The sequence below is a fragment of the Micropterus dolomieu genome, linkage group LG17, assembly GCF_021292245.1.
Source record: "Micropterus dolomieu isolate WLL.071019.BEF.003 ecotype Adirondacks linkage group LG17, ASM2129224v1, whole genome shotgun sequence".
Taxonomy (NCBI): domain Eukaryota; kingdom Metazoa; phylum Chordata; class Actinopteri; order Centrarchiformes; family Centrarchidae; genus Micropterus; species Micropterus dolomieu.
In genome coordinates this window covers 28,497,763-28,524,526 of record NC_060166.1, presented here as the reverse complement: position 1 = coordinate 28,524,526, position 26,764 = coordinate 28,497,763, and the positions used below count along the sequence as shown (strand labels likewise).

The following is a 26,764-nucleotide window of genomic DNA, read 5'->3' as shown; positions in this document are numbered from 1 at the left end:
CAATTCACTGAATTTTTCAAGTGATTTTTGTATTTTTTTTCTAAAAAACAAAGGACAGGACTTTTTTTTTTAAATCACTCATCATTTCTTATAATGTTATTTGGGAATGTCCAGATTTTATTGAATCCTATTTTAATAAAGGAGCCTCAGTTGATGTCAGCTGACTTCTTTCTCCTAACTGATGGAAAAGAGGAAAAGCATACATACAATACATAACAATATGCAGTTTGTGGTATTTTACATGTACAGCACAAAAAAAGCTGTATATGGTGAAAATGGTTTTCATTTAGGAAAGCCTAGTGCCCAAGAGGTAGCTATGAATCAATTTGGCCTCATCTAGCTTTGTCCTACTGAAATGGATTACCTTTTGGAGAACAGGCCTTTTGAATAACAGAAGTATCCAGGGGAAAGTTGGATCATAAATTTCCATTAAGAGGTAGAAAATGGGACATGTCAGGGGCGTAAGTCTTGTTCTCAACTACAATAAATGGCATTATGAAAATGTATCATTAGATATGGGAAGATGGTTATTTGCAGATAAACAAGCTTTGTGGAAAAGAGGGAGAAACGTGAGTCATTTACTAAAACGATTAGAAGAGTAAATAAATTTGACATGTGGGGGAACAAACTGTGATTTAAGTTTTCAGTAGGGTTGGACTAGGGAGCCAATATTTCATTCTTGAAATGTAGATATGTAACTCTAATTAGAACAAGGCTGTATTATGGTAAAATAGTTTATGGATCGACATATCTATTTAGATTAGATGATCCAGGCTTGGATTATATATAGAAACAGTATAAACATCGGTAACACCTTAAGTCGGGCAGGAGTAATGACACAAAAACAGCTCCTAGTCAACTACTGGATGAATGCTAGAGGTCATGGAGCTTGTCACCTAATCAAAAAGCTACAGGTCTGTTGGGAAAGGGAGACAACACCAAAATCAGGACAGGAGATTCAGCAGCAAGAGATTTGGTGGTATACTAACTATGAAGCACAGTAACTTGTCCTTGAAAAGTGCTCTATTAATAAAGATTATTATTATTATTATTATTAGGCTATTATTATTATTATTGCTGTGTGATTACTAGACAATCTGTCGGTAGATTTGGAATAACAAGCATTAAGCTTAAGCTTAAGTCAGGTTCTTTCTTTAATCGGCAGGAGTTAGGCCTACTATTCGAAATAATGCAATGAGGTTGCATTAATTAGGCTTTCCGCTCATATGGGCACTCTGGGAAAATAATGAGTAGGCAAAAGGGAAACACATACCCTATGTCTGTATTAAACGTTACAAAGCATAGAGAAAGGCCAATAGTGGAAAACAGCACTGGGATAAATAACAGGAATACATTTACATTTAAAATAGAGTGGGTATTGTGAGGATTAGGGCAAAGAATAGGAAAGAGGTAGTAATAATAATAGATTAAGAATATGACTCAGTAATCTAAACATTACATGGAAGCATCCAACCGGTTTTTGTGAACATGGTCAGGTACCAGAAATTCATTTATTTGGACTCTAATCTTTGCTTTTTGATAAATATTGGATAATTTTACCTATTTGGACTAAAAACATTTTAATGAAGCCGCCCGAGACCAGGGGCTCCAACGAGACACTACTGTTGGGTCACAGGATAAAATAATTATCTCCAGAAGATGGCAGTAATGCAACACTAAGGATGCTAACTGCCGTTAAACATCCAAGAAGAAGAAGAAGAAAACGTCTATTCTGCTATTAGTTTTGTTAAATCATTGTCATATGGACCGTCTAGCGTCTTTTGGAAGTAAGTGTCGATAATATCAGTTAGTAAAGTGTAACTGCTGCAGCTTTACACTAAACACCCAGCTCCTTTCTGAAGTTATCGTTGGTTAGCCACATTACCTTCACTCCAGCTAGCATTGCTAACGCTAACGCTAACTATGGTTACATCTAGCGTTTGATACATGTGTTGCTAAAACAACCTGTCGTATTGTTTTCTTGTTGGATAACTTTCAGATGTTTTGCTATAAAGATGGTTGCTATTATAATTAAATCTTCCGTTACTTTAGCTTTTATGAGCAGCGTTAGCATAGCAAGCATTCAGGCTATCGTCATGTGCGGGGGTTTGTTTACAGCCGAACATTAACATTTGCTGGCTTTGAATGGCCTTATCTAGTTTGTAAGGTTAAGCGATCAGTTTACATACTGAATCAACTAGCTTAGCGTTAACATGTCTTATAAGTCATTAGTGAGTAAACGCCAATCATGAGTTTGTCCATTTCAGATGATCCTTTTGATAAACCACCATGCAGAGGTTGCTCATCTTATCTAACTGAGCCATACATCAAGTGTGCAGAATGTGGACCTTCACCTTTTCTACTCTGTCTCCAGGTTAGTGCATGACAAGTACACACAAATGTTATTAGAGCTCTTATTTATTGGCAGGCCATTCAGTCCGACTGAAATGAATGAAACAAATGTTTTTATTTCAGTGCTTCACCAGAGGATTTGAATATAAGAAGCACGAGAGTGATCACAAATATGAAATCATGGTGAGTAAAATTAAAGTTGTCTGCATGTATGTTGTCTCAAACACAGTCATCCACCACACACTCACCATTTATCCTCACTTTTAATACAGACATCAGACTTCCCCGTCCTGGAGCCTGGATGGACGGCACAGGAAGAGATGGCCCTGTTGGAAGCAGTCATGGACTGTGGCTTTGGAAACTGGTGAGTGCTTTGTCAATTTGTTTATAGCTGTGACCTTTTATCAGACAATTTGCAGAGCAGCTGTGGACATTTTCACAGTATATTGTTATTTATTTGACCTAGTGTTTAGAAATAAAAATACATTTGAAATATGTCATGATATAAACACAATGCATGACTTCATGTGACCCAATGAAAATCGTCTCTGCTCTGCACCACTGTGCTCCTGAACTACCTCGGTTTGGGCACAAGAAAAATCTAAAATATTTGGTTTATAGACCAAAATGTGACTTTTCTAGTGTGCTGCTCTTGGATGAAAAATAATTAATAATGATGACTTGGGACGTGAGGATTTTGGGACAAAGTTTAATAAATCCTAGCCTAACTGGTTGCATTTTTTCAGAATCAGGTTTATTGCCAGGTACATTTTCACATACAACGAATTTGCCTTGATATATTGGTGCTTACATAAACATATATAAATATAGCCGCAAGCGGCAATGATCGGGATCCAAGCAAGACGTGAAAAATGCTACATTTGACATTTTCAGAGGAGAAGAACAGTTGCAGATGACATAAGAGATTAAAGTGATGAAAGAATTTAGTCTTTGAGATAATTGGGGAAATGCAAAGTTGATTTTTACAGCATCACCTTGAGATCAGAGAGTATCATTATATGTTCCTGACTACTGGGTGAAATGTTCAACCCACCTGCAACATTTTGTGTTTTCAAGGTTTAAAGTTTAAGCTGCATAAACTCTTTTAAGCTGAGAAAAATAAGAAGAAAGTGCTAAGGATCCAAATAAAATAGAGAAGTTATACTCACTGTGATCTGAACACCCCCATTGTCAGCAAGTCTGACTCGGTCACCTGGGGTTGTGAACCCTGGAACTTCAGACCTCCAGAGTAGGTGACTTACTGACTGAGCTACTGGTGAGAGGCTGTTTCCACACCCCATCTCCCAAGTTGAGGTAGTGACATCACATGTGCCAGACCCGGATAGTTTTGTCACTTTAAACTTAAAACACTTACAACAGTCAAGATGTAGGTGAGAAAATTCTGATAAAATGCAGACATCATTCTGCTGGTATTGGGTGTACTGTCAATTATTTTGATTGCATTTGATCCAAAACTGAGCAAAAAAGAAAATGTTGCACACAAGTTATAGCAAGATACTGAATATCACTGCAGACTCACCGTTTGACCAATCTAAAAAACCCTTTGAAACACTTGATATCGGCCATCTGGAGAATGTCTGTGTTGATTTTGGTAGCGTTTGAAGAAAGACTTGTGGAGATATAGATGTTAATTGAATTAGCATATTCTGAAAAATATAGAGTGGCTCACTTCTGAATTGACCATAGGTTGCAGTGAGGCAAACATCAGTCACTTTTGGATGTGCTGAAAAAAAGTAAAAATTTCTGACAAAAAAAACAGATTTACGTATCAAAATTCTTCGCTGCTTGGATCCCTAAATATAGGACAATATCAACAAATTACAAGATATACCAAAAAGAAGCAATATCATGACTTATGATGAATTCTGTGCTATTTTTATCATGAAATTGGTAACTGGGTAAAAAGCCTTTCCAGTTATTACAGACCAGTGGATTCATTCATAAACCATGGCAAACTAACAATTTTTATTTGTTCTGTTTTTCTCCTGCAGGCAGGATGTGGCATATCAGATGCGCACTAAAACCAAAGAGGAATGCGAGAGCCACTATATGAAGAATTTCATCAATAACCCGCTATTCGCCTCCACCTTGCTCAGCCTCCGGAAAACAAAAGACTCTTGCTTTGCAGAAGGCGCTATTCCTTTCAAACGTCAGTATCCGCATTATCTCCCTTCTTAATTTTCTTTTTCTTCACTAACGTCACAGGAAGAATAAGACAAACAAAACTTTAAAATGCTAGTAGCATTGATTGTGGGCCTCCAGAGCAGTAAATAAATAAGCAACTTTATTTATGTAGCACCTTTCAAGAGCAGAATGTCACAAAATAAGTAAGGCAACCGACATCAGTACAGACTCCTGAAGAATACAACACCATAAAAGAGAATTAATTAAATAGCTGCAGTAGATCTCTAATGTAACATGCAGAGTTCTCTGTAAGTGATCACAAGAACCTTGAATTGGATTCTGAATTTGATGGGGAGCCAGTAAAGACAAATCGAAATCTGTGTCACATGAGATATTTTGGAGGACCTGGTCAAAAGCTTGGCAACAGCATTTTGGACCCCTTGTTAACAATTCAGGGATGCTTTGCGGAGGCCGGTGAAAATGGAGTTACTAAAGAAGCAAGATGAAAGATTTGCTTTAAAAAAATATGACATGTCTCCTGAAGTCTGAAGCCGCAGGCCAGTTGGACAAAAGCAGTTGGTGAGTCAGGAACGTGTCTCAGCTCCTAGTGGCCTTAAGGAATTCCATCTGTCGCAGTTCTTGAGTGCTTGACAGAGAAACATTTCTGATATTTATATACAGGACTATTAAGTATTGGAGAATTAAATCTTGGGAAACGTTTGCAGGTGGTGCATTTCATGTTTTCATTCACAACACAAATGAAATGTGTTGTATGCACAAATTTTAGTGTCCGTTTACTGTATTTCTCTGATATTACAGCCACTGATGATCCCCCTCGGCCCACATTTGACTCTGTCTTGTCTCGAGATATGGCTGGATACATGCCTGCCAGAGCAGACTTTATGGAGGTAAGGGGATGCATGTGCCCTGTACTTGATAATCTGTGTGCTAACATGGCCTGTGAACATGAATAAACAATTGAAATGGCCACTAGATGTGTCAGTATGAAATGTTATTGAAACAGTGGCTCATGGCCTTATTGTTGTCTCACAGTGAGTGACTCATCCGATTGTTTGCTTTCACTCAAATTGTTTTCAAATTGGAACACTTCTGGGATCATTGATCGGCTATGTGTGAACTTAGACCAAACAAATAATTTTTTATTATCATGCTAGGAGTTTGACAACTATGCTGAATGGGATTTGAAAGACATCGACTTTGTGGATGATGACTCAGAAATCCTACGGGGTGGGTAGATTCTCAATAGACTTGACAAATAGAAGATAATGGTGTGAATTACTACATTTTACAATACACTTTTATTTTTATCATGTGTATTGTTCTGTTTCAGCACTCAAGCTTTCGGTTGTTGATATATATCATTCAAGATTAAAGGAGAGACAGCGGAGGAAAAAGTAAGTGCTTTTTTAATTCACTAAAAGATGGTTACAGTATTTATTTATTCTGCATCATGTAATGACCCCTGTCTGTCAGTAGGTGGCATTATAAGCATCCACATTGACCTTTTGGAGCCCCATTTCCCACCTTTTCCTTCTTAATGCTTTCATGTTGAGTAAATTAATTTCATACTGAATTAAAATGTACAAGGCAAACAATTTGAAACCCCTTGTCTGTATCTTCTTAATATTAATACATTCATAATGCTAATATATTTATAATTTCTAATCTAAACTTTAATTATTGTTTTGTGAAAAGCGCCTTAAAAGTCCTGGGAGACTGGGATTGTTACAGAGTCAGCGGTGTGATTATAATTGCATATTCAAGCCTTTTTTCAGGCTGTCATTACAATCCGCAGGGAATCATTCAGATGCAACTTACAAGCTGCAGAACCTCTATTCAGACTTTGAATATTTGGAAATGGGGGAAATGTGTCTGTCTCCTGATATTGTGCTTGCCAAACTGTTTGACATTTTGTCCAGTTTAATGCTGGCAGAGACACTCACTGTAGGAGACTTTGGAAAATGTTCTAATTGCACCATTATGCTGTAATGCACATTTTACTTTTTTTTTTTTTACTAAACATTTAGTAATCAATTGATAACCAAGTAATTGTTTGGTATTTTGCAAAGAAAAATGCCAAATATCTCCTGGTTCTATGTTCTCACCTGTATAAGTATGAAATGGAACAATTCAGCAGCACCACAAACTGCAGCTTCCAAAATAACCGTAAAGTTGAATCAACACCTCTCTAAAAGAGTTTGAACAAAAAGTCAACATTTTAGAGTTTTAGATGATTTATTGCAGGACTGTGGTATTAGACTGCTATGGTTTAGTTAGGTGTAAATGGCAAATGTGACGGAATCTTGCCTTCAGTAAGGGTAATAAAACTCAGGTTTCCCCAGGTCATGTTAGGGTCATTTGGAGAGCTAAAAGTAAACCAAAGTGACAGTCTGTGACTCCCCAAAACAGTAGGTCAGACTCTGTCTCTCCTCTCTGACTGTTGGGTTGACTGACTGACTCAGTTGCCTCGATAAGGATGAACTCTGTGATCCATTTGCTAGGCAACCCAAGGTCAAGATTCATCTACAAAGATGAATCTTTGTAGGTCTACTAAAGATAAATACTCCCCGCCAGGATCTATCCTTCAGATTTGGTTTCATACTACACTGTGTTCACACTCTGTATTGCTGTTGCCAGTCTCCCAGGCCGGGCTTCAACAAACAATGCTGTGTAAGACATCCTGAGCTTCCTGAGACCTTGTTCTCCAAATAAGAGTTGACTTGCTCACCAGAATTTTCATCAGAGCAACTGAGTATACTTAATTAGCGTAGGTTTTGGACTATTGGTCAAACATACAAGCAGTTTGAACATGCCACCTTGGGCTTTTGTGATGGGTATTTTTCAGTATTTTCTGACCTTTAATGAACTGAATGATTAATCCATGGATTAAGAAATAATTGTCAGATTAATTAATTGATGATCAAAATAATAATGCTTAGTGGCAGCCATATTTTATCTATAAAATTAGACTTTACATTTAGTAACTGTACCTCTTTTTGAAGGTCTTGTTACGCTTTCCAGAGAAACTCCTCCACCTTCAGTCTGTCTGCTGACCTTCTTGGACATACAGTCAATCCTTGCTGTAATGCATGCATCATTAAATCAACTTAAATGAGTTTGTGCTCCCTGAGCACGCTGGAATGGCATGTTGGGCTGGCTGTGTGTTTTGTAGTTCCCTGCTCTTTCCATGACCCTTATTTTATCTCTCTGAACTGTAGCTTGTAAAGAAAGGCTTCCAGGCTCTTGACACCATCCGAAACCCTGAGCTCTGACCCCTGAACCTCACAGTGCACCTTTTGAGGGAGCTCATTACGGACCTTTCTAGCTATTTGACTTTAGTCTGAAACCCAATTACTAAACAAATTTCACCTTGCTGGTGTGTACAAGGCATGTATATATTGAGTTTTCAAATGCCATAAAGACTTTATAGACTGTAACAGCTAAGATAATTGCATATGAGTAAATGCCAGTTTTAATTTTGCAGAGAGATAGCATTAATCATTTGCATAGTAATAAATCTACATTTCCATTTCTATCAGGGTTATCCGAGACCATGGACTCATCAACCTGCGGAAATTCCAGAGTAAGTCCTCTTGTGAAACTCACACGGGCTTGGCTGTGACAGTATTCATAGCAACTCAGGGAGGCATCTGATATCTACCAGCCAAATCACGGCTGAGGGTTTCTATGGATGCATGCAAACAACTCCGATATAATAACCACCGTTAACCTCCGCGGCCCCTGGGGTTGCTGAAGTGTGGCAACGGATGGAGCTCATATTTACGATGAAGGCTGCAAATAGTCTACAGGGGCTGTGTGCCATGGCATAACTTCTTCACAGTGACTAGATACCCATGCAATGAGCGCTGCTGCCATAATGACTGAATTGGGGGGGGGGGCTTCATTTATTGATCCACCTGTCACAGGTTGAATTTCAGTAATGTAATTTTTTGCATTAGAGGTCAAACAGACACATGGAGCTGCTATGAATCACTTTATCCAATTAAACCTTTTTTTTTAAACTACGTCCGACCACCCAGCCCATCCTTACATCTCCACGTGTTGCTCTGTGAAATTGGCTGTGGTTTGGGAGTTGAACAGTTCTACCTTCATGTTTTATTTATGTATTCTCTAGCCTCCTGTTAGCCCTCCTCCCTTTTTTCCCTCCACTCCCTTATCTCCCCAGTCTTTCAAGACAAAAGGGAACTCGGAGTAGCTGTAGAGCTGCAGACTGGTTGTCATGGAGACTGTCAAAGAGTGTGTGTCTCTACGGTGTGTGTGTGTGTGTGTGTGTGTGTGTGTGTGTGTGTGTGTGTGTTTGTCTGTCATATGCAATAATGGAAGCAGTATCCAAACCCAGGAGGCTCACAGTGTCATGTCTGAGTAACTTCTCGAGGCAGATTGACCAGCGTTGTTGTTTTAGAGCAGCAGTCTGTCTGAATCCTGTGTGGGCTTGTTGCATTAAATGATTCAAGTCTGTGTTTTCTTGCTGTTGCCTTGGTTTGCGGTCAGTGTTCGTGTGCGGGTATGCAACTGCATAGAAGTCCAGTGTTGATGTCTCTATTGAACATTGTTCCGTGTGTCCACTGTTTTGTTAAGAGCATGACTTCATGTGTTTAGCCTGAGATGGCAGCTGCTAATTAGCACTCACACACAGGGAACTGATGAAAAAACTTGGCCAACACACACAACCACTCCTCTCACATCACCACAACAGCTTTCCTGTCTGGCTTTGACACTTGTCTGTTACTCAGCAACACGGGCGATGCTTTGAGACGAGCACAGCAAGCTCTTCAGAGTGTGTATGCTTGTAGAGTGAGTTAAGTGGTGGTGAATATATACCCATCCAAGAGAAGGATGTGCGTGATTTCTGTTGTGCTCTCCACCAAGGCTCTGAATTAGTAAAAGGAAAATACGGTAATCTAAAAACAAAATGTAGAACACCTGGCTCTGATTAACACTTACAGTAACTTGTAAAACACTGATGATTGCATGTCAAAGTAAACCATCCCCCATAAGCCCCACAGAGTCAGAGAGCAGTGTTTTTTTAGAGATGCAGATTTTTTTAGAGTCAGACTTTATTCACCAAGTCAATGTTTACTAGGAATTTGCTTTGGTGCTGGTCATGTGTCAGTACAGCAAAATAACAATGTGAGAATAAAAGAATAAGATTAGGAACTTATTATTAGAATTGAAAGTGTGTAATAGAAACAAATATGGCTCAAGATTATTTGATTATTTAGTTTGTGCCGTTGCAACAATATTCTCTCTTAAAACTTAAAATGTGTCTGATTGTCCGCTATAAAATCAAAGGCAGAATCAAAGCTGTTAGCAGGTGTCTTATTTTTAGAATTTATCAGCTGTAGCAACATTTATTTGGTGAGTTACCCAAACTACATTAAAATAAACAAACTGTTGGCTTCTGTCTAGTCTCACATAGCCAGACCTATGTGCACATTTTGTTTTAGTGCTGTGCCAGCATTGGAGAAATGCCTTGCTGAAGCCATTTCATTTCCTGTATTGGGGAAAAAATGCTGACTTGTTTGTTTATATCTTTAAGTAAATCACAATCGTCACAATTCGGCCCAATTAAAACTAATGGCCTTCTTTGTGTATAGTACTATGTTAGCATCCTGATACGTTCAACAAAGGCTTGAGATAATGCAGTGCAACCACAGAATGATAATAAGTTACCAGTAATATTTAAATGCCTGCAAGCCAGTGTTGATTCAGAGCCAGTTTGGGGGAACTAAAGTAAACAGAAGCAAACTAAATTACAGCACTTCTAATGCACTAAAAATCACAAACTATTGATGTGTAAAAGGATCTGAGGGGGTGGAATTTTCTTTCATATTTCTGTTATTTGTTTATTTCTACCGCCTGCTCACTTCTCGCCCCTCTCTCTCTCTTTCAGTGCTAGAGCGATGCTACCCAAAGGAGGTGCAGGAGCTCTATGATGTTATGAGACGATTTGCCAGAGTGGTTGGACCGATTGAACATGACAAATTCATCGAAAGCCACGCACGTTAGTATTTGGCTGAGTACACATGGCTAGGATCTGAGAATGTGTGCCACTGTCACAAACACAGAGAACTGATTTAACCAATTCTTTCCTCAACATTGCTAGATGATTGAGTCCTCAAAGGATGTTACTTTAAAGATTTATGCGAGGGTAATGTCAGATTACCCCTCTACTGGAAGTTCCCATTATATTTGTGTGTAAAACATGGGTGACAAATTAAAGAAAAAAAGTGTCTTTGGAAGGTGATGTTACATACTGTGAGCCTCCAGAACAGCTTTAGTGCTCCTTGATGTCCTCGCATAGATAAGATGCTTGCCTTTGTTGTGGGAGACCTGGGTTCAATTCCCACTGTGAGACAGCCGCCATTGTGTCCCTGAGCAAGACACACCAGAGGCGTGCGACCTCTGACATGTATAGCAATTGTAAGTCGCTTTGGATGAAAGCGTCAGTTAAATGAATAAATGTAAATTTAAGCTCTGTTTCTGTAATAACAACAACTGTAACCGTAACAAAATCTTCCTACAAACACCTCTAAACCTGCCGACAGTTTTTTCATAATTGATTCTGTATTAATGTATATTGTCTGCTATGTAGCAGAAGGGAGTTTCAAAACTCAGTTTCACTCTATAACTTGTATTGTGACAATAAACCTACCTCCCTACCCACCTCTGCAGTAACTAGGGGTTAAGTTTCTTGCTCAAGGACGCTTTAGTGGCAATGGGAATTGAACCCTGGTCTTCCACACCAGAGGCATGTGTCTTATCCAGTTTATTCATTGTGTTGGATGAAGTGTTGAGACAGGTGAGACTTGAGCTTCGGTAGTGTGAGACAGAGTTGAGGTAACTCCCTTTGTAACAGTATGTACAGATTTGCCTTCATCTCTTTTTCCTTCCAGTGGAGTTTGAGCTGAGGAGAGAGATCCGCAGGCTGCAGGAGTATAGAAAAGCAGGGATCAAGTCTTTCTGCAGTAAGTCTAGTTTGACCTTTTCACTCTTCTGTTCAACAAAACTTTATTTTAAAGTTGCATGCCTAGGCAGGAAAAATGTATTTATATTCAGATTTGAGCTATGCTAAAGTCTTTATTTCAAGCTTGGCTCCAAATTGTTTTAATTATTATTATTTACAGCAGCACTGCATATCAGGTCTTTGGATAATTTTTTGGAATTACAATGTTTGGCTAGTTTATTGATGCATGGCACACTAATGAAAGCTCACCTGAATATTTTATTGAATTGCTATATCAGCTGCTCTTGGAATGATATCAGAGAATGGCTGGCAGCATTAATAAAAGACTTGAATATTCCCTTTACATGATTAATTATTTACGTGATCTGAGCCTTACTAATTCATTAAAAACATTGTCGACTCACCTGAAAACTGCCCATCATCGCTTTCAGAGTATTAGCCACCACCCTGAACCCAGGCGTTGGATTCGACACAACATACTTTTTGTGCTCTACGTCAGCGAGAGCCATGACGGAAGGCATTATGTTTTGGAGTCATCTGTCCATCGGCCCGTCCCATTCTTGTAAACGCGATATCTCAGGAACGCCTGGAAGGAATTTCCAAGGAATATGTCCTCTTGGACTGATAAAATTTGGTTGTCAAACATGTTTTGGGCCATAACTCAGGAATTGATGATCTTGGTTGACATATGGTCGCACAATGACTTGGTGACACTTTTACTCAAAGGTCGCTGTGACCCCAGAATGACCTGGACAAACACATTTTTGGCCATAATTCAAGAATTGATGTGGTAGCAACAACAACATTTCACACAGATGTTTAATAAGATCAAGTGATGACAGTTTTTACCCAAAAGGTCAAAGGTCCACTTCACTTTGACATCATAATGTCTTGGAAAAGCACTTTTTACCATTATTCAACACCATAACTCAGGAGCAGAAGGGGAGATTGTGACCATATTTCAGAGTTGGTTGGACACATGTTTGAGATTTTACACACATGTTGGGTCTGGGGCGACACAATGAGTAAATGATAACTTGCACAGTCCTTCCTTTTTGAGAGTCATCTGAATCACGTGACTGGAGTGCGCCTAGCTAATCGTGATGCTGTAAGTGAGTGAGTGAGGGATTGTCACCTACAGCGCATAGCGAGGCTTTACATCTAAAAATGCCAGAAGAAAACAAAAGCACCACCTTTTGTGTAGCTATAATTTATAAGAATCCATCTTTACATTACGTTGAGTAACACTACGTTTAGACAACACATCTATGATAATCCTTCATTAATCAGTTCAAAAATGTTTATTCACTGGAATCATACATATTTATCATCAATTAGCGATAACTTAAATTTACCCCCAAAAAATATACCTTATACCTCACTAGATATATTATAGAGAGTCTGGACCGATGTAAAGTGCAACCACAAGGCAGTGATTTTAGTTTTTAAATTGTCTCCCATGACCTCTCTGTGCAACCATTCTCAGGTGCCAAGGTGTATGAGCGGGTGAAGCGAATGCGGGAGGACGAGCGGAGAAAGAGGACCATGTTGTGTGACGTGCTGCAGTACATTCAGGACGGCAGAGCCTGCCAGCAGTGGCTCAGCAAACAGGCTGCAATGTGAGACTCCAAACTTCCTGCTTGTTACCCAGTATGTAATAAAAGGGCTGGCTCCCCGGAGATGCTGACCTCTGTGCACCATGCGTGCTGAGATGAATAGGGCAGACGTTTATGTTACAGTGCATCCCACTTTAACTGCAGTCCATTTGGTATTTTTAGTCTTTTTAATGTGCCGCTGCTCTTGTTTTTTCATCCAAGGCCTTTTCCTTGGGTGGTATCCAAGTTCTTCTAATTATTCCACCTTAAAAAAAATCTTGAATGCGATGATTCATCTTTTTTTGGATGACGATCCTGGAGCCCAGAAATGCGAGTGTAAGTGGGATGTGTGTATGTGTGTGTGTGTGTATATAAATAAGCTTGTAGAGATACTAACACTTTTCTTTCTGATTACAGAGATGCTGGCATCACTCCAGCCATCACAACAATCACAGTGTCTGGTACGAAGCTTCTCCCCACCTTTCCCTCTGTACTCCCTCCTTTCTTTTGTCTTGGCATGGCCCCAGGCACAGTCCCATTATTGCAGACGCTCCTCCATAAATACCCTCGGAAAATAGGCCCCTGCATGCATATTTATCTTGCTGTTTTCCTCTTTCAAATTAGCTGCCTTTCCTTCACCTCTAGAGCACAAATGGGACACACACTCCCACAGAGCTATATTTACACAATTTGCACAGCGTAAATATTTGTTGGCCTGTCTCTTCCAAGCAAAGGAATTAACAGCATGTCGTCAGCCTGCTATTATGGTATCTGAAGTTTAAACCAACACTGCCTGTTGTTGAATTTGTGTTCCACAGCAACAGGTAGGCGGAGCGCCCCTCCTCTCAACCTGACTGGGCTGCCGGGGACAGAAAAACTCAATGAGCGGGAGAAAGAGGTACAGCTCGCTCTTATCTGTACCTTAAGGGACATGCAGAAAGCCTTCAGTGTGCTTCAAACGAAGAATGATGTGTCGTCTGACTATGTCTAAAAGCAAAACTGTTTATACCTCTTCTGAACGGTCACAATCGAAGGCAAGGCGAAGAACTTGCTGTCATAGCCCCCTCCTGGCTGCATCACTGATCTCTCTCCACAAGCTGTGGGCCAGATTTACAGTTTCAGACATCCATCTGCCAAACAGAAGCACAAGGCTGGAGCCAGAGCTTACGTGCCATTTTAGTAAAAGTTGGTTTAACTAAGGTCACAGCATTTACTACTACAAAGAAATTGGTGGAATCAACCACCTATTCTACCATGGTTTCAGATGCTGTCAGATGATCTGAAAGCACTTAGTTTTAAGCATACTACATACGGCGTATGAGGGCCATTCTTTTTAAGTATTACGGAGCCGGGGGAGGGGTGTAATATTCCAAAAAAAACACTCTGAGATTAAAGTCGTAAATTTGCGAGGTTGTTGTATGAGATTAAAGTGTCACAACTTGGAAAAATTGTGTGTTCCGAGTTGCTTATTTTGTTTTTTTCAGTCAATAATACAAGACAGAAGGGTCAGTGCAGACATAGGGTCAGTGCAGACATAAGACCAGAGCAGAAGCTTTGACACAGTTAGGCTAGTTATAAGGGACTGCAACAAAGCCACTTGAAAGCATGTGTCACGTTTTAGTAACTTATTGTCTAACACAATTGTCTATTGCTATTGGTCTTTCAACTGAAGGAAATATCTTATAATACTGTTGAAGGTAGTTTATATGCGATGGCTGTTATTAACATCTGCATACCCTGCTTTATAACAACAAATGTAAATGCCAAAGTCTCTAACGCTGGTATATATTTTGTGCTTGTAGTTATGCCAGGTGGTGCGGCTGGTGCCAGGGGCCTACCTGGAATATAAACAGGCCTTGCTGAACGAGTGCAGACGGCAGGGTGGGCTGCGGCTGGCGCAGGCCCGAGCGCTGATCAAGATCGACGTCAATAAGACTCGCAAAATCTATGATTTCCTAATCAAGGAGGGCTACATCACTAAGGCCTAGGAGCATTTGATTTGACCACAGAAGATATTGTGGTTAGTGGTTGTTTTTTGGTTGTTTTCTTATAATCTTGTAACATTGTAAGCCTGTGTTTTGTAAGAAGTTCAGATTGTTGCTGCTCCTTTGACATTTTGTAACATTTGTAAAGTCTGGTTGTGTTTTTGAGTCTAAAAAGTATTAAAATGGCAAAACTTTGTTGTATATTTCTCTGTCAGAAGAACAGGGGCTCATTTTTAAATGAGGATGTATTTATTTCTCCTATTTAGTGTGTATGATATTTTAACTTGCACTGAATTGGCCCTACTTGGGCTAAAATGTTTGTTAACCCTTAATTTTGCAGGTCCTATAGTTTCCTGTAATTAACTTGAAATTAACTGATATGTAACTGTGAATACATGGGAAAGTTTATGAAAACAATGCTGTAATAAGGGGAATTGACATGGTGTTCAACTGGTACTCCTCAATAATTAACTCCTATTAATTAATAGCGCAACCAAAGAATCTTTTAAGTGGCTGCTCAACTGAACATGCAAAAACTGCTTTCAATAGTAAATTAATATTTATTAGTTTCACTGGAGAAGGTCAACAAAGGTCCCATTGAAATCACAACTGTTTATGAACTTAACTAATTAAACTGTGAAACTTCCCTGTATTTTCCCTGTAATTAGTCCAGAAAAAAAATAGTTCATTGAAGAAACTTCCTAGAAAACTACTGGGAAATTACAGATCTGGAAAATACAGCGTTATTAAATGTTTTTAAGGCAGACTTGGCTTAATCAGCATTTTGCAAAACCACACAAACAATCTCAGTGCAAGTCATAAGAGCAAGCAGGAAAGTCATTGGATATTAAGTCTTGACACCAGACAAACAACTTTATGAACTCACAATATATTGATCCTCCTAACTCCGAGGAAAGCATTAAACTCAATAACAAGTTGCAAACTTGTTTTCCTTCATGAAGTAATTTATCATTGATTCCTATCTATGAATCAACACTGCATGTTTCCTGATGTATTATATAGAGGGACATTCAGATTCAAACATTTCAGCCGATCACTGCTGAGCTGTCTTTTTTGAGCAATGCTCCACAGTGACAAAGTCAGTTAGTAACCTCAGTCACTCAACCTTTTCTGTAGCCGTCTGTGGATGTGTGGGAGTCGGCATTATGTGAGACAACAGTGACGAATCTAACACAGGCAGGATGCCACCGGCCTCTGACGGCCTTATCTGAGCAGAGAACAGTCGCTGCATCAAACTCAGCTCACAGCCTGATTATAACGGCTGATTCAACCTTTGATTGTTAAGGACGAGACGACCGTGGAGGAGCGTGTGAACTGAAATGCTGGAATGCAGGGACTGGATTTGGATTTAAGAGGATGTGAAAGAGAAGAAATTTATACTCCCCCCCCCCCCCGGCCTCCTTGTGTCTTATCAAATCATGGTTCCACAACAAACAAGAAGCAGCATCGTAAATTACTCCATTCACTTCTGCTCATTTTCACAGGATACAGTTTTCCTCATGTCACACTTGGAGTCTTTACCCGAGACTCTGTTCCAGCCAGCCTCAACAAACTAGGCTTTAATCTATCTTCTCTCCCTTTTATTTTCTGTTTAAAGGTTGAGCTCTGCAAATAGTAGCAGTTGGTGTTCAAGTCTGCTGTGAAAGCTGAGGAAAAATTGTGACCTGAATTTTCTGGATTCAAAAGTGAGACACTATCGGAACACACTGCACGCTGAGTGAGGATTAGTCCGCTGACGATGAAGCTACTAATACTAGATTATACAATGGTTACATGATGATTTATTATAGTTAAGTGGAGGTTTCTGGCACATCTTCCCCAACTTTTAAAGTACATAGAAAAGAGAATACAAAGAGGAAAACTTGCAACACTTACTTGCCATTAAGAGTTTATAGTCTTGTATTTGACCAGTTATATTCCTGAACTGTTCAAAAAGGTACGAGGTATTGTTTAAATTATGGATGTAGGTGACCCCATGATTGGTCCATACATTAGAGAAGTAATGTGGCATAGGCCTACTATGAAAACTATAGAAATTACATAAAAAGAGAAATCGTAATAAACAACATAAAGGCACAAACATTAACTTATAAAATACACAATAAAAATGCATCACTTGAGAAGTCCTCACTTACCCCTGCTGGAAATGAGCTTTTGTGATGGAAAAAAAATACAAAATAATTCTGTAATTTCTATGAAAATTGATATTGCCACCTCTTTGGCTGGGCTTAATTACCTCTGATTAGGCCAGCTTAATCAGAGGTGATTGAGCCCAGTGTCAGGCTGCAATTAAATTGTTCTTATAACTGCAAGTATTGCTGGAGTTTTAACCCTTGCAACCTGTTAATTTAAGCTTCAGCTTGTTTTATCTTTATTGTTAGCTTTGAAATCAATTTGGGTTGTTTTTTACCTGGATCTACCCGGTCATTGTCCAGAGTAAATGCCATTTGGGTTATTACATGCTGCATAATGTAACTCAGGCTCAGTATATGTTTTGGAGAAGCTTATTTCTTTTCACATTTAGTTTAGCTGTTTCTGCTACAGAGGCCAGGTTTGGGTCAAGTCGCGACACACGTGTCTCGGACTTGCTTGTAACTCTTCTGATACAAGAGCAGTGGAATAAAAGACATAGTGTGTCACAAGGTAATTACCATCTTTACGCTGCATTGATCACATATTTATTCACCATAGCCTACATAATGCGTCTTATATTGCCAGTCAAGCTGGGCAAACTCCTCCCCTGTTTAACCCAGCACATGTCGTGGCATGGCATCTCTCTGTCACTGTAGAATGTGTGCTGTATTGGCAGGGGCAGCAGATGGAGCAGATGTTGGTGTCAACCCTCTGCGTGTGTGCAGACATGCAGCATTTCTCAACCCACCCACACACTGTCTTCTCAGACTCACTGGTTGCCTCCTGCTCTCTGCTGGTCTCAGATTCTCTGCAAAGGTAAATTGATGCTGACTTCCTTGAGAAGGAAACTGGTGTTGATCTTATTAAACATCACATACCAAGAGTCACAAGAGTCATACCAAGTCACATTCTGATAAATTTTATACAAGATCCTGCCTCCAGCAAAGCAAATGCTTTTCAGATGATTCATAAAATGATCAAAATTTTGCTTTTTAATGATGATATAGACAATATGATGCATTTATTTTGGTTTTGGCTCATGGTATTGCCTTGTGTTGAGATGTCTAGTTTTTTTTATTCTTTTGCCTAAAATATGTGCCTACTTGGTGATTTAAGAGCGTGATTTAAGCTTTTCGTCCACTTGTTAGACACTATTTACTTCTAGAGGGCATAGTTGCACATAGGCAGGGGAAGCTAAATTATGAGAAGAAATGGGAAAAATAATGTAATTGGTCAAATTTATTTTTTAGTATTTTTAGTTTTATTTAGGTTTGTATGGTTGTTGTTCTTTCACTATTATTATTAGTGTGTGTGCTGTTTTCTTGTTTCTTTGCTTTTGTATGTTTTAAGTTATAGAAGTTGTAGATTGAACTTATTATTTTTAACACATTGCACAAGAAAGATAGATAATCAGGATCACATAAATTAATGATAACTTGAATCAGGATTATCAGAATTATTTTCCATCATTTGAGTATTTTGTATCCTATAGAACACAGAGAAGAAGGCTGTCAAAGAACTTGCTTATTAGAACAGCAAAAGTAGGCTTTCATGTTTTGGGAATTAAAAGGAAAACACAAGTCTCATGAGAAAGATCTATCTATTGGTTTTAGAGCTTCTCCTCTGTCAGTGTCTTATTGATTTTTAACTTTGCTGCTATTTAGGTAATAGGGAAAAAGATGTCTCCCACATATTTGCTTTGTGTTGTTGTAACCATCTTTAAAAAAGACAAACTCCAGCTCGTGCACACACACACACACACACAAGTCACCCCCCTGCTTGAGCCATTATTGCAGGGTAGTGATTAACACAGAGGTGAACCTATCAACACAAGAGGTTACCTTGGCAACAGGTCTGTGGCATACTGAAGTCTGGGAGAAGGAGCGGTGGCGGGTGGAGAGGAGAGGAGGGGCAGGGGGCAGCTCTGTGGAGACGCGCACACACATTCCCTCTGTTGCTCGTGCTCATTTGCTGGGCAGAGGAGTCGTGACTAACCCCCCCACCCATGGGTGTACGTGCTTTTTCTCACTGGCTCACTATCATTGTAGGAAGGGAGCAAGTAAATGCAATCCATTCAGCAGAGTGAGCCATAATATTGGAAAAAGATACGATACCTACACTGAATTCGTTCCTCCTGGTGGATGGGGAGTAACGGGATGTCTGGTGCTGCTGAGGCGTCTGAGGTCTCATTGCTTTTGCACAGCAGCAAATGTGTTTGTTTGATGTCAGAGCAGCTCTGATCAGAGCGACAGGGAGGCTGCATGCTGTGCTCAGGCACCTCACTGCTCCTACATGTTGCCACAGCAAACACCTAGATCCCATGTCTGTTTATGGCCATCACAGCTGGAGCGATGGGGGCACCTGTGGGATCAACAGCGACTTTATTTAGACCTCCTGCACACCTGAGTGTAGCATCTCCACCACTGCTGACCACAAAACACTTTCCATTCTCCTCATCTTACTACCCCTGTCGACCCATCGGGTCACACGCATCAGCACAGACTCAAATAAACATCTCTAGTGTTACAAGCCAGCCAGCATGGTTGTGGGGATTTACAGTTCCATCTTTACACACTTTGGTTTACTTTCTCAGTGGTGTTCATTCATCAACTTATTAGCAGACAACACAGATACTCTGGTAATCTTCCTCAGCTTTGCACACACACTCCTCAGGCTGGACTCGAAGCTTGTGCCAATATGTTCGAATGCCACGCATGTTTTTCTGCTTCAGCTCACACTCTGAAACAAAGCTGAATGATTTTTAGCAGCCTGAATGGAATCACATAATTTACTATTTGAATTGACAGATCTCTGCTGGCTCTCAGAATGTGTAAATAAGCAACAGTAGCTGAACAACACAGGTTATTAAGTGTCCATATGTTTGAGAGATGTGCAAAGGATTTTACAGTTAAATCACTGTGGCACCCACTGCACTGTCAAGCCCATCAGTTATCTTGTGTTACAGGCGCTCAGGGTTAATCAGTGTCACTACCCGTTCATTCAGAACAGACGACTCCTTCACAACATGGCTGCAGGTGCTTGTTATTAAGGTGATGGTGTCATTGTAAATGTTCAGCCTCCATGGCAGACTGTGGAGCCATATTAAACAGGAGCATCTTCCCAGAATGCCTCTGACTCATCTGACATTTCAGTCTGAACCCAGTCCCCGTCTCTCCAGCCTGCAGCTCTATCTTTCTCCTTTTATCTCTCCATCCATCTTTCTCTCGCCCGCTTTTAGCCGGTCTAATTCAAGGTTACCACTTTTTAAACATCTATTCCCCCCCCCCACCCCCCCCTTTTTTTTTCTTTTTACTTATTGCTCATTCCGTTCACAGACATTTTGTGTCACCATTTCCTCATCTCTTTAAACATTCATCAGGTAAATTTCAATCAACATGAGCTCTTATTTCTCCCCTGCAATATAAAATGGATGCATTGCATTTCAAGTAAAATCAGTGTCAATGACTTTTATATTCACCCTTGCACCAGGTTGCGCGGTTGCACCGCCTGCTACTGTTGCTGTTTGTTTTTAGTTGATTGAATCTGGAATGTTATTAGGAGTGACTCTGAGACTGGGGCCATGGATTTATGGATAGCGCAATATCTCCCCCAGGAACCCTTTGAAATAGGATTGACTTTGGAAGGCATGTCTAATTATGGTTTTGTACACGGATATATTCACTAAGGGCTGTTCAGAAAGCCCTGCAGATGCAGCCTTGAAGGTCTCAGTTGCGACCATGTAGATGGTCAGAACGTCCGCCCGTCTCAAGCTCTGCAAGGATATCAAGCTGTTTCCTCCAGGGCAGGGCATAATGAGATTTGAAATAACAGACCTAAAGAATAGACAGTATATTTGTTTTCCTGTAGCCCACCATGCCAGGGCAACATTTAAATTAGTTATGTTTGCATTTGTGTGTGTGTGTGTGTTTGTGTGTGTGTGAAACAAGTACATAAAATCAGATTTCAAGTCAGCAGCATACTGAAACACATTGCTTGAGCCTACATTGTTTATTTATTTCATCTCCAACTCTGACTTTGCTGTCTGCGTTTTTATAAGTTGAAGACCTGCAACATGATGGGGTGCTGATGGGGCAGTGGATAAGACACATACCTTTGGTGTGAGAGACCTGGGTTCAGTCTCCACTGTGACATCCACCGATGTGTCCCTGACACTTAACCCTAGTTGCTCCAGAGGCATGCGACCTCTGACATATATAGCAATTGTAATTCGCTTTGGATAAAAAGCATCAGCTAAATGAAGAAATGTAATGATCACACAGGTCTCTGCAGGCATTCAAATAACGCGGTTGTACCATTTAAGATACCAAGATAATGTCCTAATAAGTCTGGGAAATTGGGGGTCTAATGACATAGATAGATAGATAGATAGATAGATAGATAGATACTTTATTTATCCCAAGGGAAATTCAAGTATCCAGCAGCATACGAAACATACATATATTAAACATACATTAGACCTATATTAAAATAGAATTAAAATTAAAATAACTTATAACACAGTAAAACAGTGCAAAAACAGTGCAGAATGGAGTGCAGATGGAGGTAGAAATTGTTCTTTTGTCTATTGTCCTCCCTGCCATGACTAGGAGCTGTTGTACAGTCTGATGGCCAGGGGGACGAAAGAGTTTTTAAGTCTGTTGGTGGAGCTGGGCTGGGACAGCAGTCTGCCACTGAACACACTCCTCTATCCGAGAAGGTGTTGTGCAGAGGGTGGTGGGCGTTGTCCAGTATGGACAGCAGTTTGTCCAGGGTCCTTCTTTCTGCCACTGTCACTAGAGAGTCCAGCTCTGAGCCCACCACTGAGCCAGCTCTCCTCACCAGTCTGATCAGTCGACCGGCGTCTCTTTTCTTGCTGCTTCCTCCCCAGCAAACTACAGCATAAAAGACTAACCTCTGAGTAAGCACCAGAAACATTTTGAAAAACAAAACAAATTGTCTCTTGTTTAGAAAAAAAACAGAAATGCACAACCCATCAAAATTGCATTTCAGTCAGGCATGATTCTACTTGTAGAAAAGAATCATGCTGGCCACCACAGACTGGTAAAACATCTGCAGCAGTTTTTTGCAGATGTTGAAGGACCCCAGTCTTCTCAGGAAGTACAGACGGCTCTGCCCTTTCCTGTGGAGAGTGTCCATATTTTCTGTCCAGTCCAGCTTGTCATCCAGCTGCAGCCCCAGATATTTGTAAGTCCTGACCACCTCCATATCGACCCCCGATGGACAAAGGTTGGAGATGTGGTTTCTTCCTTCTGAAGTCCACCACCATCTCCTTGGTCTTGGAGGTGTTCAACTGCAGATGATTGGTCCTGCACCACCTCGAGAAGTCCTCTACCATGCTCCTGTACTCCTCCTCCTGTCCATCCTTGATACAGCCAACTATCACAGTATCGTCTGAGTATTTCAGCATGTGGCAGAGCCCGGTGTTATACTGGAAGTCAGATGTGTACAAGGTGAAGAGGACAGGAGAGAGCACGGTCCCCTGTGGTGCTCCGGTGCTGCTGGCCACAGTGTCTGACGTGTGGCCCTTCAGTCTGACGTACTGTGGTCTCTCTGTGAGGTAGTCCGTAATCCATGTCACCAAGCGTGGGTCCACCCTCATCTCTGTCAGCTTTTCTCTTAGCAGGATCGGCCAGATGGTGTCGAAGGCGCTGGAGAAATCAAAAAACGCCATTCTCACAGCGCCGCTCACCTTGTCCAGATGTGAGTAGGTCCTGTGGAACATAATGAGGATGTCATCCTCCACACCCACCTTCTCCTGGTATCCAAACTGCAGTGGATCTTGTGCATGGTGAACCTGGGGTCTGAGGACATGTAGCAGCAGCCGGTCAAAGGTCTTCATGATGTGTGATGTCAGTGCTACTGATCTGAAGTCACCCGGCTCCCTGGGGTGTTTTTTCTTGAGAACCTGGATGAGACATGAAGTCTTCCAGAGCACTGGGACCCTCCCCAGCTGCAGGCTCAGGTTGAAGACATGCTGGAGTGGCTCCCCCAGTTCAGCAGAACAGGCTTTAAGCATCCTTGGACACACTCTGACATGAATGTGTTTAAGACTGTTTAAAATAAAATAAAAAAACTAAATGAAATCAAGGGGATTTGGTATTACCTACCAGAATTACATACATATCAGTGTAGAGAAGGCTTTGAAAAAACATTAACTGTTAAATTAATAAATCAAATGAAAATTTTGTGATTTCCTACAATACAGTTTGGTTGTTAACTGCTAAAAAATTATTTAAGTTGGTGGTTTTCGGCATGGGGAATTTGGACTTATTTAACACTGATTACAGCCCTGCTGATATGCTTAACTTTGAGAGTTTATGCTCCACTAACCTCTGAGTAAGCACCAGAAACATTTTGAAAAACAAAACAAATTGTCTCTTGTTTAGAAAAAAACAGAAATGCACAACCCATCAAAATTGCATTTCAGTCAGGCATTGATGATTCTACTTGTAGAAAAGAGATTTGTTTGTTCTGTAGTTGCATCTCACCAATAGTTTTCAGCATTGTGTTCTGGGGCTGTGCTTGATCCTCCCACCGCGGTGTATGAGGAGTAATTGATGCCAGAGAAAACTAGAGAGAAAGGTCAAGCAGAATTGCCTACAGAACATACATATATGTAGAACATATATATATATATATATATATATATATATAACTCAACAAAAAAAAACATCCCTTTTTTAAGACACTGTATTTTAAATATAATTCTGTAAAAATCAAAATGGGTGTAAATGGTGTAAAGAATGTTTTTCATGTTTGTTCAATGAACCTTTAACAATCAATGAACATGCACCTGTGAAATTGTTATTTAGACCCTAACAGCATACAGACGATGGCAATTAAGGTCACAGTTATAAAAACTAAGAATACTAAAGAGACCTTTCTACTGACTCTGAAAAACACCAAAAGAAAGTGAAATACATGACTTAATAATAATAATAAAGATAGCCCTCATCATTTCTCTACTGAAAACATTCATTACCATACTTGCTAACCCTCCCGTTTTCCATTGCCCTCTCCCGGTTTCCTCTTGAGTCACAAAAGTATGTTTAGTATTACAGTAATGTTAAGTGAGTGGTAGAGGCTATGCTGTTGACAGACTTGATTGCAGATTAATTTCTGAAACAGTTTAGCGAACGGTCCTATCATTTTTCCCTAGTTCATAACTTCTATAGTTTATAATGGATCTTTAAATCTTTTTTGCAGTTTTGACTTGTATTTAATATATTTAGTTAAACTTTTGTTCAGCAATCTGTTATCTTGGTGAGGTCTCATAACAATAAATGTTAGGGATAATCTTTGTTTATGTTATGTGTTTCTGAAAAGAATATCTGCTGATATATCGATATATCGGATTTTAAAATCCTCAAATATTGAAATCGGTATCGGCCGTAAAAATCCCATATTGATCAGGCTCTTAATGACACTACAATGTTTGATAAAAGGCTTTTTTCATTTACAACTGTTTGGACTGCTGCTGTTAGCCTATTAGCAGTGCAAGCTCCCACAGTTGCTGTTTACAACCCCACCCATAGTAGTAACTGTCCCTCCCATGTTCTGCAACATCACTCAAGTGAATTTCAGCAGGCCGAATTTTAGTGCGTCTGCAGCTTTATTCTGCAGCCATGGTTTAGATGTGGGTGAGAACATCAATACAGGGATCCAAAGCTGTGTACCAATACCATCACTACATATTAATGGATAATTTCGGAATTTTTAAACCTGGGCCCTATATTCACATATTTTGTTGTCGACATGACTAGTAAGTACAAAACGTTTTGGAATCCGTGCAATAGATGGTAAGTAACTGGCTGCAGTGGCTGCAATGTATCCCTACGGGGCAATTGCGCTCGTCAAAATCACATCTAAATACGAAAATTATCTTAATTGTAACCAGTAATGAAGTAGAGCCACACTCAGAAACTACTTAGACAAGCAACACAAAGGTGAATTGTATGCTTTATCAGATGTGTTTTCTTACATTACATTTTGGTTTTACAAGAGAGAAAGCTTCAAGGAGGCCTATGCGAAAGTAGGCTACTGGTTAGTTTTCCATATGCACGTCTGGTTAGCCACCTAACTTTCGATAAATAGTAACGCTTTCCTAAGCTTTTTCTGTAGGAAACATCCCTGACTGGCTGAAGAATACTTGCTAGGCTTAGACAGACTAAGTGGTAAGTCTCAGCAGTGGTAAGTGCTTGGTTGAAAAATAAACTCAGCAAAAAAAGAAACGTCCCTTTTTCTGGACTGTGTATTTCAACAATAATGTTATAAAAATCCAAACAACTTTACAGATCTTCATTGTAAAGGGTTTAAACAATGTTTTCCATGCATGTTCAATTTACCATAATCAATTAATTAACATGCAGCTGTGGAATGGTCATTAAGACCTTAACAGCTTACAGAGAGTAGGCACTTAAGGTCACAGTTCTAAAAACGCAGGACACTAAAGAGACTTGTCTACCGACTGTGAAAAACACCCAAAGAAAGATGCCCAGGGTCCCTGCTCATCTGCGTGAACGTGCATTAGGCATGCTGCAGGGAAGCATGAGGACTGCTGATGTGGCCAGGGCAATAAATTGCCATGTCCGCACTGTGAGACGCCTACGACAGCGCTACAGGGAGACAGGAAGGACAGCTGATCATCCTCGCAGTGGAAGACCACGTGTAACAACACCTGCACAGGATCGGTATATCCGAATATCACACCTGCGTGACAGGTACAGGATGGCCACAACAACTGCCCGAGTCACACCAGGAACACACAATCCCTCCATCAGTGCTCAGACTGTCCGCAATAGGCTGAGAGAGGCTGGACTGAGGGCTTGTAGGCCTGTTGTAAGGCAGGTCCTTACCAGACATCACCAGCACCAACACCGCCTATGGGCACAAACCAACCTTCGCTGGACCAGACAGGAATGGCAAAAAGTGCTCTTCACTGATGAGTCACGGTTTTGTCTCACCAGGGGTGATGGACGGATTCGTGTTTATCGTCGAAGGAATGAGCGTTACACCGAGGCCTGTACTCTGGAGCGGGATCGATTTGGAGGTGGGGGGGTCCGTCATGGTCTGGGGCGGTATATCACATCACCATCGGACTGAGCTTGTTGTCATTGCAGGCAATCTCAATGCCTTGCGGTACAGGGAAGACATCCTCCTCCCTCATGTGGTACCCTTTATGCATGCTCATCCGGAGATGATCCTCCAGCAGGACAATGCCACCAGCCATACTGCTCGTTCTGTGCGTGAGTTTCTGCATGACAGCAATGTCAGTGTTCTGCCATGGCCAGCGAAGAGCCCGGATCTCAATCCCATTGAGCACGTCTGGGACCTGTTGGATCGCAGGGTGAGGGCTAGGGCCATTCCCCCCAGAAATGTCCAGGAACTTGCAAGTGCCTTGGTGGAAGAGTGGGGTAACATCTCACAGCAAGAACTGACAAATCTGGTCCAGTCCATGAGGAGGAGATGCACTGCAGTACTTCAAGCAGCTGGTGGCCACACCA

At 40.5% G+C, this 26,764-nt stretch overlaps 1 protein-coding gene and 1 long non-coding RNA gene across 2 annotated transcripts; one reads left to right on the top strand and one right to left on the bottom strand.

Moving 5' to 3' along the window:
- Nucleotides 1-1,636: 1,636 nt before the first annotated feature.
- On the top strand, nucleotides 1,637-15,280 carry tada2a (transcriptional adaptor 2A). The gene is made up of 15 exons (XM_046074565.1): nucleotides 1,637-1,787; nucleotides 2,268-2,374; nucleotides 2,476-2,535; nucleotides 2,625-2,716; nucleotides 4,365-4,522; nucleotides 5,317-5,405; nucleotides 5,673-5,745; nucleotides 5,849-5,912; nucleotides 8,058-8,101; nucleotides 10,433-10,543; nucleotides 11,436-11,507; nucleotides 12,993-13,125; nucleotides 13,519-13,562; nucleotides 13,920-13,999; nucleotides 14,904-15,280. Exons 1-15 carry the CDS (start codon nucleotides 1,763-1,765, stop codon nucleotides 15,087-15,089), a joined length of 1,338 nt encoding a protein of 445 aa, XP_045930521.1. The 5' UTR covers nucleotides 1,637-1,762; the 3' UTR covers nucleotides 15,090-15,280.
- A 3,807-nt stretch (nucleotides 15,281-19,087) lies between these two features.
- LOC123986311 lies at nucleotides 19,088-20,744 on the bottom strand. The gene is made up of 3 exons (XR_006828843.1): nucleotides 20,719-20,744; nucleotides 19,359-19,601; nucleotides 19,088-19,276 (listed from the first exon to the last, which is right to left on the bottom strand). It is a non-coding gene; the product is annotated as an uncharacterized LOC123986311 (long non-coding RNA).
- Between the last annotated feature and the right edge of the window lie 6,020 nt (nucleotides 20,745-26,764).

What these genes read in the sequence shown, in the direction of transcription:
- tada2a (XM_046074565.1), top strand. Translation starts at nt 1,763, where the DNA reads ATGGACCGTCTAGCGTCTTTTGGAA. An exon ending in GACTGTGGCTTTGGAAACTG is followed by an intron (nt 2,717 to 4,364) that starts GTGAGTGCTTTG and finishes TTTCTCCTGCAG; the next exon opens with GCAGGATGTGGCATATCAGA. An exon ending in CAACCTGCGGAAATTCCAGA is followed by an intron (nt 8,102 to 10,432) that starts GTAAGTCCTCTT and finishes TCTCTCTTTCAG; the next exon opens with TGCTAGAGCGATGCTACCCA.